The 13,144-nt window shown below is 38.9% G+C and overlaps 1 protein-coding gene across 1 annotated transcript in view; it reads left to right on the top strand.

Annotated features, from left to right (window-relative positions):
* The window catches only part of LOC117435767 (probable G-protein coupled receptor 158), a 103,149-nt gene that overhangs the window by 69,059 nt on the left and 20,946 nt on the right, over positions 1-13,144 (top strand). Inside the window, exon 5 of the mRNA XM_034059181.3 lies at positions 961-1,029. Within this exon, the coding sequence (XP_033915072.3) occupies positions 961-1,029 (69 nt within the window). The remainder of the gene's footprint in view (positions 1-960; positions 1,030-13,144) is intronic.

Below are 13,144 nucleotides of genomic sequence, written 5' to 3'. Positions count from 1 at the left end.
TGCCGAAATAGATGGCTGGCCATTTAGTTATAACTGACTCTACTATATAAGCTTTCTTTATTTGTGTGTCTGAAGCCTGGCCTATTCGGACATTTAAGAGCAGAGATTTTTAAAAGAAAAAGTTTAGCTTGTTAACTCTTTATACATTTGTGTAAGTCAAGCTGGTTATTCTTTGTCCAATGTGGGTTGCCAGTGTTCATTTAAAACATGTCAGGTGCAATTGATGCTAAATAGCATTTGTGTGTGTTTATGCAGGCTGTCAGTATCTTGGGATGCTATTCCTGTTACTGGCATTTCCTGTAGTAAACACAAGTCTGAACATGCTCGCTCTTTGAAGTTAACTCTTAAAGTGACCACTTGAATACAGTTACCACTGTCTCTACCTCAATATAATGCATTTAGGCCTTCTGTTTATTTTCTGTGGTTATTGTAAAGAAAATGTGTGCCCAAAAATCAGAACTTCATACCACCCAACTACTTCTGCTATTTCCTAATAAAAAGGTTCTGGAATTGTACGTTTTTTAATATTCCCAGTAGATGTAGAGACACTCATGAATAAGGCATCTGATTGGTTGGACATTTTTAAATGATACAGTATATCTTTTCATGTTTTGTTTCTCATACAGTCAGTGCTAATTTGTAACGGTAACTAGCTGCCTATTGTCTTTAATGTCAGTGCTCCAGAAAGACATGTGATGCTTTTCAAGTGTCGAGCATTTGAAGTCAACATAAGCCTTGCATGTCAAACACAAGGAGGAATTAACATTCCACAGCAGCTGTGAATTTAGAAAAAGGGAGAGTGAAATCATTAAATCTCAGTATGGGAAACAGAACCCTTACTGCAGAATAATTACAAGGGTTAGACTGTAACAGGTGAAAGTTGAAAAAATATACATTGAAATGGCATTTGAAGATGTTTACTGTTGTGACCCTGCTGAATAATTCTTGTATCTTTTTCAGAGTATCCGAGCTTCGGGTTTGGTTCTTCTGGAAACCATTCTGTTCGGAGGCTTGCTTCTTTACTTTCCTGTAAGTAACACATTCTGTCTAAATGAATACAAACTAAAACAGTGCTTGATGAAATACCCTTTGAAATCATTTTGAACTTGTGTGAAAATGTGATCTTCATGAAACTCTGTCCAGGGTGGCTTGTGGAAAAAGAAAACGGCGCGCTGGCCAAAACAGACTGACAAAACGAACAGACACTAAGAAACAGTGGACGAAGAAACAAGTATGGTGCTGGTTTAAAAGCCAGCACGCTTAACAATTATTATTCTTTTATCTCCTCTCCACACCCGTTCTCCACTCACGAGCACACAACCCCTAGTGAGTGCTTCGTGCCTCTATATATACAGTTGTGCCGGCATTCAATTACTAATTAATTATTCAGTTGAATCTCAGCACGTGAACTCATTTGTGCAATCCCCGTGCTCACATACTATTACATACTTTATCTGCAGGTGAAGTGATTGTGCAATCCCTGTGCCTAAATACAACTATATATTTTAAATCACTCCTGCTACGCAGACCCATTTATACCCCGTTTACATCTGCACACCTGAGCCGAGCCGGTGCTGAGCAGAGCCAGCCTGGTACGGCTAAGGTAGCTTGAGTTGCGTTTACACTAGAGAAAGACGAGCCGAGCTGAGAGACGTCACGCATAATGAACGTGCTGAGTCGATTACATTAAATCGCAGACTGCAAAAATAGAACATTAATTTAATAAAATCTTTTTTTACCATGGATTTTTTTTTTTTTTTTTTTTTTTGCGGAGTACTGAAAATGCGGGGGGCGGGGGGGGAAATACAGTTCCCTATAGTGCAGTATTTCTACATAAATACAGTACCGGTGTTCAAACTGTAAACAACTTATCAGTGTAACTTCCGTTTCTGTCTCTCCCTTTTGATTCAGCATCTGAACTGAAGAAAAGCTGCGCTGGCACTTTATAACACAGACATCTTATTCAGCATTCATTTTATAACTAAATAAATATTAGGTCTATTACATGGTTATCTTTCCTAATGTATTTATTTTTTTGCTGGGGAGGAGCTGCAGCTTTCTCCGGGAGACGAGACGCTTCAGCCCCTCTCCGGCAGCCGAACCTGGAGCGAGCCCATGGAGTGCTTTATGCATGGTTAATTCACAGAAAGTTACATTTTTGCTTCACTATATGTGCATTAGAGAGAGGGAGTTATTTTATTTTCTATTTCAGTCAGATGTGTGTTATGTGCCCCGCGACGTAAAGCTAAGGAGTTAAGAAAACATTTAGCGGTTGTGGTCCTGGGGGTTGCCACTTTTTCTTGTAATGACGCTTGAGCGTGATGACAAAATGCAATAACCCCGCCCACAGCCTGCTTCGGCCCCGAGTCAGAGTCAGTTATGTTGCAGGGCTGGAGTTTCACAGCTTGGTTCTGCCTCGGCTCGGGTATTTGCTAGTGTAAAAAGCCTTTGACTGTTTACACAAGATCTGTATTAAGCTCTCTGAAAAAACAAGGAATTGAGAAAACATACAGAGACTTGATCAGCACCATTTACAAGAATGCAACATCCACAGTAAGACTCCATAAAAACATCGACAAAATCAAGATTGAAAAAGAGTTTGTCAAGGAGATGCAATTTCCCCAAAGCTCTTCACGGCCACCCTTGAAGAGATTTTCAAAACACTGGATTGGGAAATAAGGGGCTGAAGATCAATGGAGCCTACTTGAATCACCTACGATTTGCTGACGATATCCTCATATTTACAACGTGCCCAGAACAATTACAAACAAGAATACAAGAACTACACAAGGCTAGCATTAAAGCGGGTTTGAAAATGAACCTGAAGAAGACTCAAGTCATGTTCAATAAATATACCACTCCATAGTTTCGGCAACGGAGAACCAAATGTGCGAAATCAACAAAATGGGCTGGAGTGCCTTTGGAAGATTAAGCATGGTTCTGAAAGGGAAACTACTCTTATGCCTCAAGAGGAAAGTATTCAACCAATGCGTGCTGCTAGTGCTAAGTTATGGATGCGAAACTTGGACCCTCAATGCAAAAATGACTACAAAATTACAAATGACTCAACAGAGTATGAAACGATGCATGCTGGGAATAACAAGAAGAGACAGGAAAAGGAAGGAATGGATAAGAGCGCAAACAAAAGTATGCAATGTTATTATAAGAGCGAAAAATATGAAATGGCAGTGGGCCAGACATGTAGCAAGGAGAACAGACCATTGCTGGACCAAGGAGATATTAGACTGGATCCCAAGAGATATAAAGCGACCAAGAAGAAGACCTCCAGGAAGATGGCAAGATGAAATTAAGAAACATGCCGGAGCAACGTGGATGAGGGATGCAGCAGACAGGCTTTTGTGGAAGAATCTTGGGGAGGCCTTCATTCAGCAGTGGATTGAAAAAGGCTGAAGATGATGATGATGATGTTGATGATGATGATGTTGATGATGATATATAAAGTTGGTGATCAAGGGAAAAAGGTCGGTCCAAAAACTATTCGTAACCTGTTTCTAAGATCAGGTTTAACTGTTCTTCATAATAATCATTTCTATAAATAGATAGCCAATTATTATTACCAATGTATTATTACCAATGTAATCTGGTGTGGGTTTTTTTTTTGGTCACAGTAAACTTGTTTTTCTTCATCTGCTTGTTGAAAGACTTCGCTCAGGTTTGTATCAGACAGCATAAATGGAATAAATTATACGTGGTTCTTAAGCACTACCATTTGAAATAACTCCAATGCATCATGAACTGAAATATCTACAGTCCCAGTCTTCTGTCATCTTGGTTCGTAGAGTAATGCAGTTTTGTTGAGCATGTCACATGCAATAACATCAGCCTCTGTTTGAATAAGTCTTTTATGTGGAGCAAGCAAACCTACACAACACTATGAATCATTGTGCAGTAAGGGAAAAGACTACTGTATTAGAGTAAAAAAAAGGTTTCTTTATTTGGTTTGAATGTTTTATTTTTTGTTTAGGCCCGTATACGGCCGTCTGTCCGTCGGTCAAACTCTAACAAGTTAACATGAGAACTGCCTTCCTTTGGCACCAATCTCCACCAACGTGTATAGCATACTGTATAATTGTATCATGAATGCAAGTATGTACAGTATATGTATGTATCTCATGAGGAAGAAGGCCTGTTTTGGCTTTGCCAGGCATCCTTGAAGTGTCAATGGTTGAGATTCCATTAGATTAATCTAGTGTGTGCTGAATTCTAAAATTCAGAATGTTTCTGTTGGTTGCTAAGGCATATCTCTACATATACAGTATGATATTTAAGGGACAAGCTTTTCTCTTTTGCTTGGTTTTCTTATCTCCATTGTCCCTTCCCATACCCATACAGTATACCCATATTTCTCTTTCAATTGAGCCCAATTTATGTCCCATGCAGTCTCATAGAAATATCAGAATTCTGTTGGCAGACATGCTGAAAAAACCATCACAGAAATGTAGAGTGGTCCCAATCGCTCTTCTGAAAAACATGGGACCTTTACTGATACTGAAAGAGCGCCTCGGTTGGGAGAATGAAAACCGTGCTGTGAATGACAGAGCGCTGTTCTGGAGGAATCCTCGTCTGTACAGTTTCCACAGAAAGTAATTTACACTTCCCAGTTTGGAGAGCAGCAGGCCCATTATCAAGTGTGCAGCAGCCCCCCCCCCCCGGGTCAAGATGTCATCTTCACTGAGAAAATAAGATTCATTTGTGCATTGTGGCTCTGACTTCACATCCAAGTGTTGTATAGATTAGAAGAGAAGTTAGTGAAATAAAAAGGCAAGACGGAAGGTTGATCAAATGCTAATGTCAAACAATAAAGGATTGTGAAAGATGAAGTCATTATTTAAAAGTTAACCATATCAGTCTAAAGATGAAGGATGGAACAGAGATATAAACCACAATACATTTAGAATTCTGTCCTAACACTGCCAATAGGAGTTAGGCCCATCACTGATACAGTGCCTAGGACAGTATTCATTTCCCATGACAAGTCTGTATATATTTTTTTCTGTTGCAAGATGTTTCAATTGTCCCAGCTAATTCCTGGTGGGGTTCATTTTAATTGAAACCAGTCCTTTCAATACTTTTAGAAGGGGATAAGGTTTTATGTATAAACAGTACCGTATGTTAGCCCAGTAGTAAAGAAAGCTTTGCGTACTCATTTAATTTCCCTGTCTACTTAGCTTGTGGAAATGTGACAGCTGGCTGAGAAGCATGTCTGGAAATAGGGCCTTATGTACAAAGTAGTTTTTGCTTGTATAATGATACACTTACAGTGAAGTGACCTTTTGGTCATGCAGGAAAAAAAAAAAAATTTAAGCACGATAAAAACAAAGATACATAAAGAGGCAGACACTGCTCTCAATATCTAATCTACCCCCAAAAAACTATGCATGCACACCATCAGAATTTATTTATTTATTTATTTTTTGGAAATGTGTGGAAATACTATGAGAGAAAAAAAAGATATATATATATATCTTTTCTGCACATTTCTCGTGGCCACGCGATACCTGTGTCGTGCGCATGAGATATTAAATCGTTCCAACGGGATGTTAAATCATTCCCACAATTCTTTTCTCTCGTCCCTTTCCGGGCTCCGTGTAATACAGTGGTAACCACCGTTTATTTCAGTAAAATGAAATATATTTGCCATATAATACAGTACATGAATATATCTAAATAAATAAAAAAAGATTGCATTAACAGTCCAAATATTTTACAAAAAGATTGCAGTGTTTCTTAGTGGGGTAAATAGGGAAGGGTCTTGTCTATTTCCAGTTTCTACTCTTATAAAAGTTTACCACTGTATATTTGCATGGTATTTTTGTAGTTTTACCATTCTTTCTCACATGGTTGTACTATGCATTTACTTTAGTTTACCCTGGTTTGCCATGTTTATTAATATGCTTTCCCATACCTTGCTGTTCTTTGCAATGCTTATCTATGCTTTACCTGTTTTCACTATGCCTTGTTAAACTTTGCCATGGTTTTATTATGGGAATCTTTTATAAGGGTGATGCCATACTCAAAGTCTTTAGGACTTTGTAATCTTGTTGAGATGTGTTGCTAAAATGATGAAGTGGTAGCCATCAGAGCAATCAGGCACCTGCTGAATCTGCTTTGAACTGAGCAGACTAATTACAGGAATTAACGAACCAGTAATAAGCCTGCATGAGTGTAGATTTGTAATTGTTCATCTGCAGAACCCAGGGAACAATATCATAAAAAACTAGTTTATCTTAAACAGAACAAAGCATAATTAACATGGGGAAGATTGTTTTCAAACAAGTCATTATTAAGCAGGTACGGGGTGCAGGGCAAATCATAATATTTCAGTCTTATCAAACGCAAATGTTCATGGTCAAGAGGAGAGAGGGGAACCCAAGCTAGATGTCAGTGAATGTTTTGTAATGGGGTGGGAAAAGAGAGGTAATGCATGCAAGCCAATACTTCTCAAACTGCTTGGCTTCTTGGTACAGTTACTAAGACGCTAAGATTCTTGGAAGTACATGGTTCCAAGTTCATGCCCCTTCTCCGTCTTTGCATCTGGTTGTCTTGGCCTGTTGATCCCCATGTCTGGGTACAGAACACCTACATGGATTCAACACTGCTCGGCTGCAGACCTCATTAATATAGATCCACACTAGTTGGAAATGGTTAGTTTGATTTTAAATAGACAAAAATAAAGAATGCTATGCATTTGGTTGTGTTTCAGCTCTCGGAAGTGCAATACTTTCTTTTGTATTAAAGTCCATCAAAACAGACATTGAAAAAACAATACATAGAAACATTTGCTAACTTGGCTTGATCCTTTTTTTTTTACAGACAGGCTGTTGAACGAGTATCGGCTGTTATCCGACTACAGTTCAAGCATACTAGATATCTCTTGTAGCATGCCAGTGTCTTCTTAGGTGGAATAATCTAGGGGCTCCAGTAATGCAGATCTATCCTGTAGCAACACATGCTGCAAGTCCTTTTTGATTCTGAAATGTCTAACTATCCATGTTTTTAAACAAATCAAAAACAAGGTATGAAGCTGAACGCTTCAGTGACAAGCAGCTATCAGTTCAGTCAGTGGGATAAATCTGTCATCAGTCAGGTAAAATATCCTGCTTTCTGCACAGCAGTAGTAGATCATTAAAGCAAATTCAGTGGGATTCTATAAGCCAGCTGGTGGGTGTTTGAAACTTTGTCAGACTGCAAAGGGTTATTCACAGAGGATTATGAAAAACATTAATTGTGGAGAGCACCATTAGTATAAGGGGTTTCTATTGGCAGTGACCCACTCTCATTTATTAAGACTGAAAGCAGCACCAATGGTAAATTCTTCCCAAGAGGCTTCAGCCCTTCCCTCTACATCATAAGAACATAAGAATATAAGAAGGTTTACTAACGAGAGGAGACCATTCGGCCTATCTTGCATGTTTGGTTGTTAGTAGCTTATTGATCCCAGAATCTCATCAAGCAGCTTCTTGAAGGATCCCAGGGTGTCAGTTTCAACAACATTTCTGGGGAGTTGGTTACAGACTCCCACAATTATCTGTGAAAAAAGTGCTTTCTATTTTCTGTTCTGAATGCCCTTTTATCTACTCTCCATTTGTGACCCCTGTTCCTTGTTTCTTTTTTCAGGTCGAAAAAGTCCCTTGGGTCGACATTGTCAATATCTTTAAGAATTTGGAATGCATGAATCAGATTGCTGCATAGTCTTCGTTGTTCTGAATAGATTAATAGACTGAATAGATTAAATTCTTTTAGCCTGTCTGCATATGACATGCCTTTTAAATCCAGAATAATTCTGGTTGCTCTTCTTTGCACTCTTTCTAGAGCAGCAATATCCTTTTTGTAGCGAGGTGACCAGAACTGGAGACAATATTCAAGATGAGGTCTTACTAATGCATTGTAAAGTTTTATCATTACTTCCCTTGATATAAAGTCAACACTTTTCACTATATACCCGAGCATTTTGTTGGCCTTTTTTATATAGCTTTGCCACATTGTCTAGATGAAGACATTTCTGAGTCAACATAAACTCCTAGGTCTTTTTCATAGATTCCTTCTTCAATTTCAGTATCTCCCATATGATATTTATAATGCACATTTATATTGCCTGAGTGCAGTACCTTACACTTTTCTTTATTTGCCATGTGTCTGCTCAGTTCTGAATGATGTCTAGATCATTTTGAATGACCTTTGCTACTGCAACAGTGTTTGCCACTCCTCCTATTTTTGTGCTGTCTGCAAATTTAACAAGTTTGCTTACTATACCAGAATCTAAGTCATTAACCCTTTGCGGTCCATTTATTCAGATGCGTTTATTTTAGACACGCTGTTTAAAAGTATTTTTTTTCACAGTAAAACAGGTTTGAAAGGCACTGCATATCACCAGGACACTCAGTACTGCATCTCCAGCCCTGCCCCACCCCTTGTTCGCTGTATTTTTTACATACCTCTTCATAGTCGTGCATACCGATAAATCATCTCCGGATCACTCGTTTTATCACCAAACTCCTCAATAATGCGATCCAAGTCATTATTTTATTACTATAACGTCGCAAAAAGCTCTGCAAATGTCTGTGATTCTTTGAGCGTTGGATGTAGAAGCAGCTATCTTGTTTGTTTATGTCTGTGTTATCTCTGTGGTGCCGGGGCTGTGTGTATTGCTCAGATCCGCCCCCTTTTTTTCCGGCTTCTCTCGGCTCCTATTAGTCTCACTCGGCCATTGAATGATTTTCTCGGCTTTTTCTGGAAAAAAAACGACTAGAGACCTGTGTTTTATATATTTTTGATGATGTCGGACAGGGTACGACATAGGACCGCAAAGGGTTAATGTAGATTAGGAATAGCAGAGGACCTACTATTGATCCCTGTGGTACTCTACTGGTTACCTCACTCCATTTTGAGGTTTCTCCTCTAATCAGTACTTTCTGTTTTCTACGAGTTGCGCATCCAGTAAAGGCGCTCCGCATGGAGAGCAGGATGTGCCTTATAGCCTGGAAATCGCAGGTTCGAGTCCAGGTTATGCCATCGCCGATCGAGGCTGGGAGTTCCCAGGGGGCGGCACACAATTGGTCAAGCGCTGCCCAGGTGGGGAGGGCTCCGGTCGGCAGGGTAATCCACAGTTCACCACGTATCAGCGACACCTATGGCTGACAGGGCGCCTGTGTGTCTGCTGTAGAAGCCACTCAGATCTGTTTTGTCCTCCAGCACTATGGGTCTGTTGGCTTCGCTGTTGACCTGCAGTGCGAAAAAAGACAGTTTGGTGGGGCACGTTTCAGAGGATGCATGTGTCTTCCGCCATTTCCTGAGTCGGCTCGGGAGTTGCAGCTGTGAGCCGGGATAAAAATAATTGAGCATTCCAAATTGGGGAGAAAACTGGGATAAAAATCACTGGCGACGACTACATTTATAAAAAAAAGAAGAAAAAAAAATCCCTAATCCATGTGCATGCATTTCCTTGAATCCCTACTGCATTCAGTTTGAGAATTATTCTTTTATATGGGATTTTGTCAAAAGCTTTCTGGAAATCTAAATAAACCATGTCATATGCTTTGCAATTATCCACTGTCGATGTTGCATCCTCAAACAAATCAAGCAGGTTAGTCAGACATGTTCTCCCTTTCCTAAAACCATGCTGACTGTCTCCCAGGATACTGGTTACCATATAGGTAATTTTCCATTTTGGATCTTATTATAGTTTCCATAAGTTTACATATAATAGAAGTCAGGTTTATTGGTCTGTAGTTACCTAGTTTGGTTTTGTCTCCCTTTTTGTGGATCGGTATTACGTTTGCAATTTTCCAGTCTGTCGGTACAACCCCTTTGTCAAGAGACTGTTGCATGATCTTGGTTAGCGGCTTGTAAATAACTTCTTTCATTTCATTGAGTACTATTGGGAGGATCTCATCCAGCCCAGGGGATTTGCTTATTTTGAGAGACTCCTAGTCCCTTTAACACTTCTGCCTCTGTTATGCTAAAGTTATTTAAGACTGGATAGGAACTATTGCTATTTTATTTCTCTTTGTCTATGATTTTGCCATTTGTATCTCTTAGACATTTTGCCTCCCCTTTGAATATTCTCTTGCTGTTATAATATTGGAAAAACTTTTGGGAATTGGTTTTATCCCCCTTAAGCAATGCTCATTTCTATCTCTCTCTTGGCCTTTCTAACTTCCTTTTTGATTTGAGTTTGCAGTTCCAAGTACTCTTTCTGTGTACTTTATTCTTGGTCCCCTTTAAACGCTCTGTAAAGTGCCTTTTTTCTCTGAATATTTTTTTAATTGATCTATTAAACCATTTTGGCCATTTTATGATAGATTTTGATTTGTCTACTTTTGGGATGTAATTGTTTTGCACCTCTAGTACTATCATGTGATGAAGCTCCATGACTGTTCAGGTAAATAAGCAGCAGCCTGCATGGCTTCCAGATGTAATTTATGGAAGATGCAATGTTTTCCAATGGTATAGGGGGTATAATTGAAATCTAGAAGATGCAGGAAATAAAGCAGCCAATGGAGATCAATAAGGACTGTTTAAATACTGACCTTGACTTGAAGAACGATCCTTTAATCAATGTTTTGTAACTTTAACTTATTGATTGCAATCAGTTCATTTACATTTTTATTGTCTACAGATGATAAGTAGTTAGAGACTTATTAAATTAGCCTGTAAAACAATGTAGCTTTTTGTACAGGATGCTTTTGGGGAATATAGAATTCCTTGGCCCATGAAGCACTAGTATTCCTTGTGCTTTTGTTCATGCATGCTCCTTACTTTTAGCATCTCTCATGTATAAAATAATCAAATGGATCAGTGAAACAAAGCTCCAGATTCTTAGCCTTGTGTGATGATGCCCAGCACTGTACAGTAGGTAGGAGATTATTTCTTCTCAAAAACTGATTTTTCTCACCATTAGTTTTTGGTTCACACATTTATAGAAAGCTATTGGCAGATGGTGAAATTGGGAAGCTCGGTGTGGATTCATTTCACATATGATGGCATTATTTCATTGTCACTCAGCTCAAAGATATAACAGTCTGACACACAAAAAGCCTTTTTCTCTGAGAAACTGGAAAACATTAGGTTATAGGCTAAGTAACCGAATCGGTCAGATCTGTGCTTAGAAGACATTGGGGTTTATTCAGTTGATCTAAAGAGTATCGGGTCCTAATACCCTGGTTACATAAATACATGAGAGTTACTTTTCACAATGTCCCCTTCTTTTAAGGATTTAAACCATGTATATAGATCCACCACCATGTATATTAAATGAACAGACCCTGCTAGATGAAGGGATGTTCATATTAAGTGAACAGACCCTGTGAGATGAAGACATTTTTGCCTTGGATAAAGGTGTCTGCTAAATAAACAAATAGATTTTGAGAAGTGCAGTATGTTGTTGAAGTCCTCGTGAGGGCTGATGGAATTTGAGAGAGTCGGGGATTAGACTTAATAAAAAATGCAGTGCCAACAATCACCTGCTTCAGACAGCTAACTTTGGTGGTTTAGGTCAAAGTCTGTCCCCAAGCCGCCAGCATTTCATAATCAGAAGACGTATTACACTTCCACTGAAAACATGAACGCGCATATTATTATACATGGTAATATAATACATGCATTGGGAACACTATTATTAAAAAGCTATATGCCATCCTTTTTTATTAGATTCTGCTATTTCTCATCACAAAAACAAAGACAAGCAGAAGATCTTTAGTCTAGCAGTGTGTAAGGTTAGCAACAGTTTGTGCATAGCTACTGGAGACTCGGAATAGGGCACCGAGGTGATTAATGGTTAATTGAGGTTTTAAAAAATAAAAACCATGGCAATCAATAATCAATTATTCTCCAACAATTCATTGATTAGCAATAGATGGAAGAGAGAGGAAGGGGGGAGGGGTGTTACTGGTAAGGCTGTATCTAAAACCCAATGAGCTTTGCCCACTTCTAATTTAAAGGCAATGGAGCGATCAATGTGCTATTATTGCTATGCTACAACCCTTTTTCTTTTAATACAACATTGCTGAACATTTTTTCTACTGAGCCAGTCGATGTAGGTTTGGCACTTGTTTGGTCTCTGGCGTTTCGCAGCTCCCAAAGCTGCAGTGCATTTGAATCCTTATGTTTGACAGATGGAAGGATGCTACATATTGACCCTGTGCTCATTGACCTTAATAAATCAGAGTGCTATCAGGTATTAAAACAGATGGTTGTCAAGGGATGCAAGGCTGTTTGCATTCTTGAGCAAGTCTGCAATAGGTTATATTATAGTTCCAGTTTTCTGACGAGAGACCACCTGTGCATGATGCACCCACATCGGTTTCACACTAAAGCAATAGCCAACAATTCAAAAGAATTCCAATGGAATGGAAAAGAATTCCAGTGGAATGGAAAAGAATTCCAATGGAATGGCAAAGAATTCCAGTGGAATGGAAAATAATTCCAGTGGAATGGCTGCTATTCTTATGGACCTCCACTTGAACTCACGGTTGTCTGTGGCAGTTTCATATGGGTTAGAATATATTATCACACAGTGAGGTGATGTCGACACTGACGTAGGAAAGGAATCCAGTAAAGACCCTTGAGTTCATATTGATGTGAATCCCTTAACATTTAGCATCTAGGTTTAAGGTTCAAAATAGAGTTGATTTTGCTCACTTGCATAACGTAACACGTAAGCAGTCATTATCACCTACTGCAAACTGTAGGCTCCTGCAGAATGAACCCTTTGCAATCTGGATTGTGTGTGATAGGATTTACAACTTTAAGACATCTTTTTTTTTCTCGTAGGATCATGTATTATGTAAAGTAAACAGTAACATACATCATCTGCCACAGCTGTGCATTCAAAATGAGAGCTATCAGTATGATGAAGTAGTTGATGACCATGACATATATCAACAATACATACAGAATAGTACAGATTAGCAATGCAACGTTTAATTACAATTTGATAAATGATTCTCTGGATAGATGCAAACATGTTTTACATGCAGACAGATGGACAGACAGACACCTCTACTATATCCCCAGAATCTAATATTCTGATTAAATGTAAGCTAAATAATGTGAATACCAAGGATCTTCACAACTGGATAAGTGATTCTGCAGAGATATGCACAAATGTAAGTGTGACATACAG

The sequence above is a fragment of the Acipenser ruthenus genome, chromosome 3 (assembly GCF_902713425.1).
Source record: "Acipenser ruthenus chromosome 3, fAciRut3.2 maternal haplotype, whole genome shotgun sequence".
Taxonomy (NCBI): domain Eukaryota; kingdom Metazoa; phylum Chordata; class Actinopteri; order Acipenseriformes; family Acipenseridae; genus Acipenser; species Acipenser ruthenus.
Note: the sequence above shows the minus strand (reverse complement) of the source record. Positions and strands in the feature narration are given on the sequence as shown.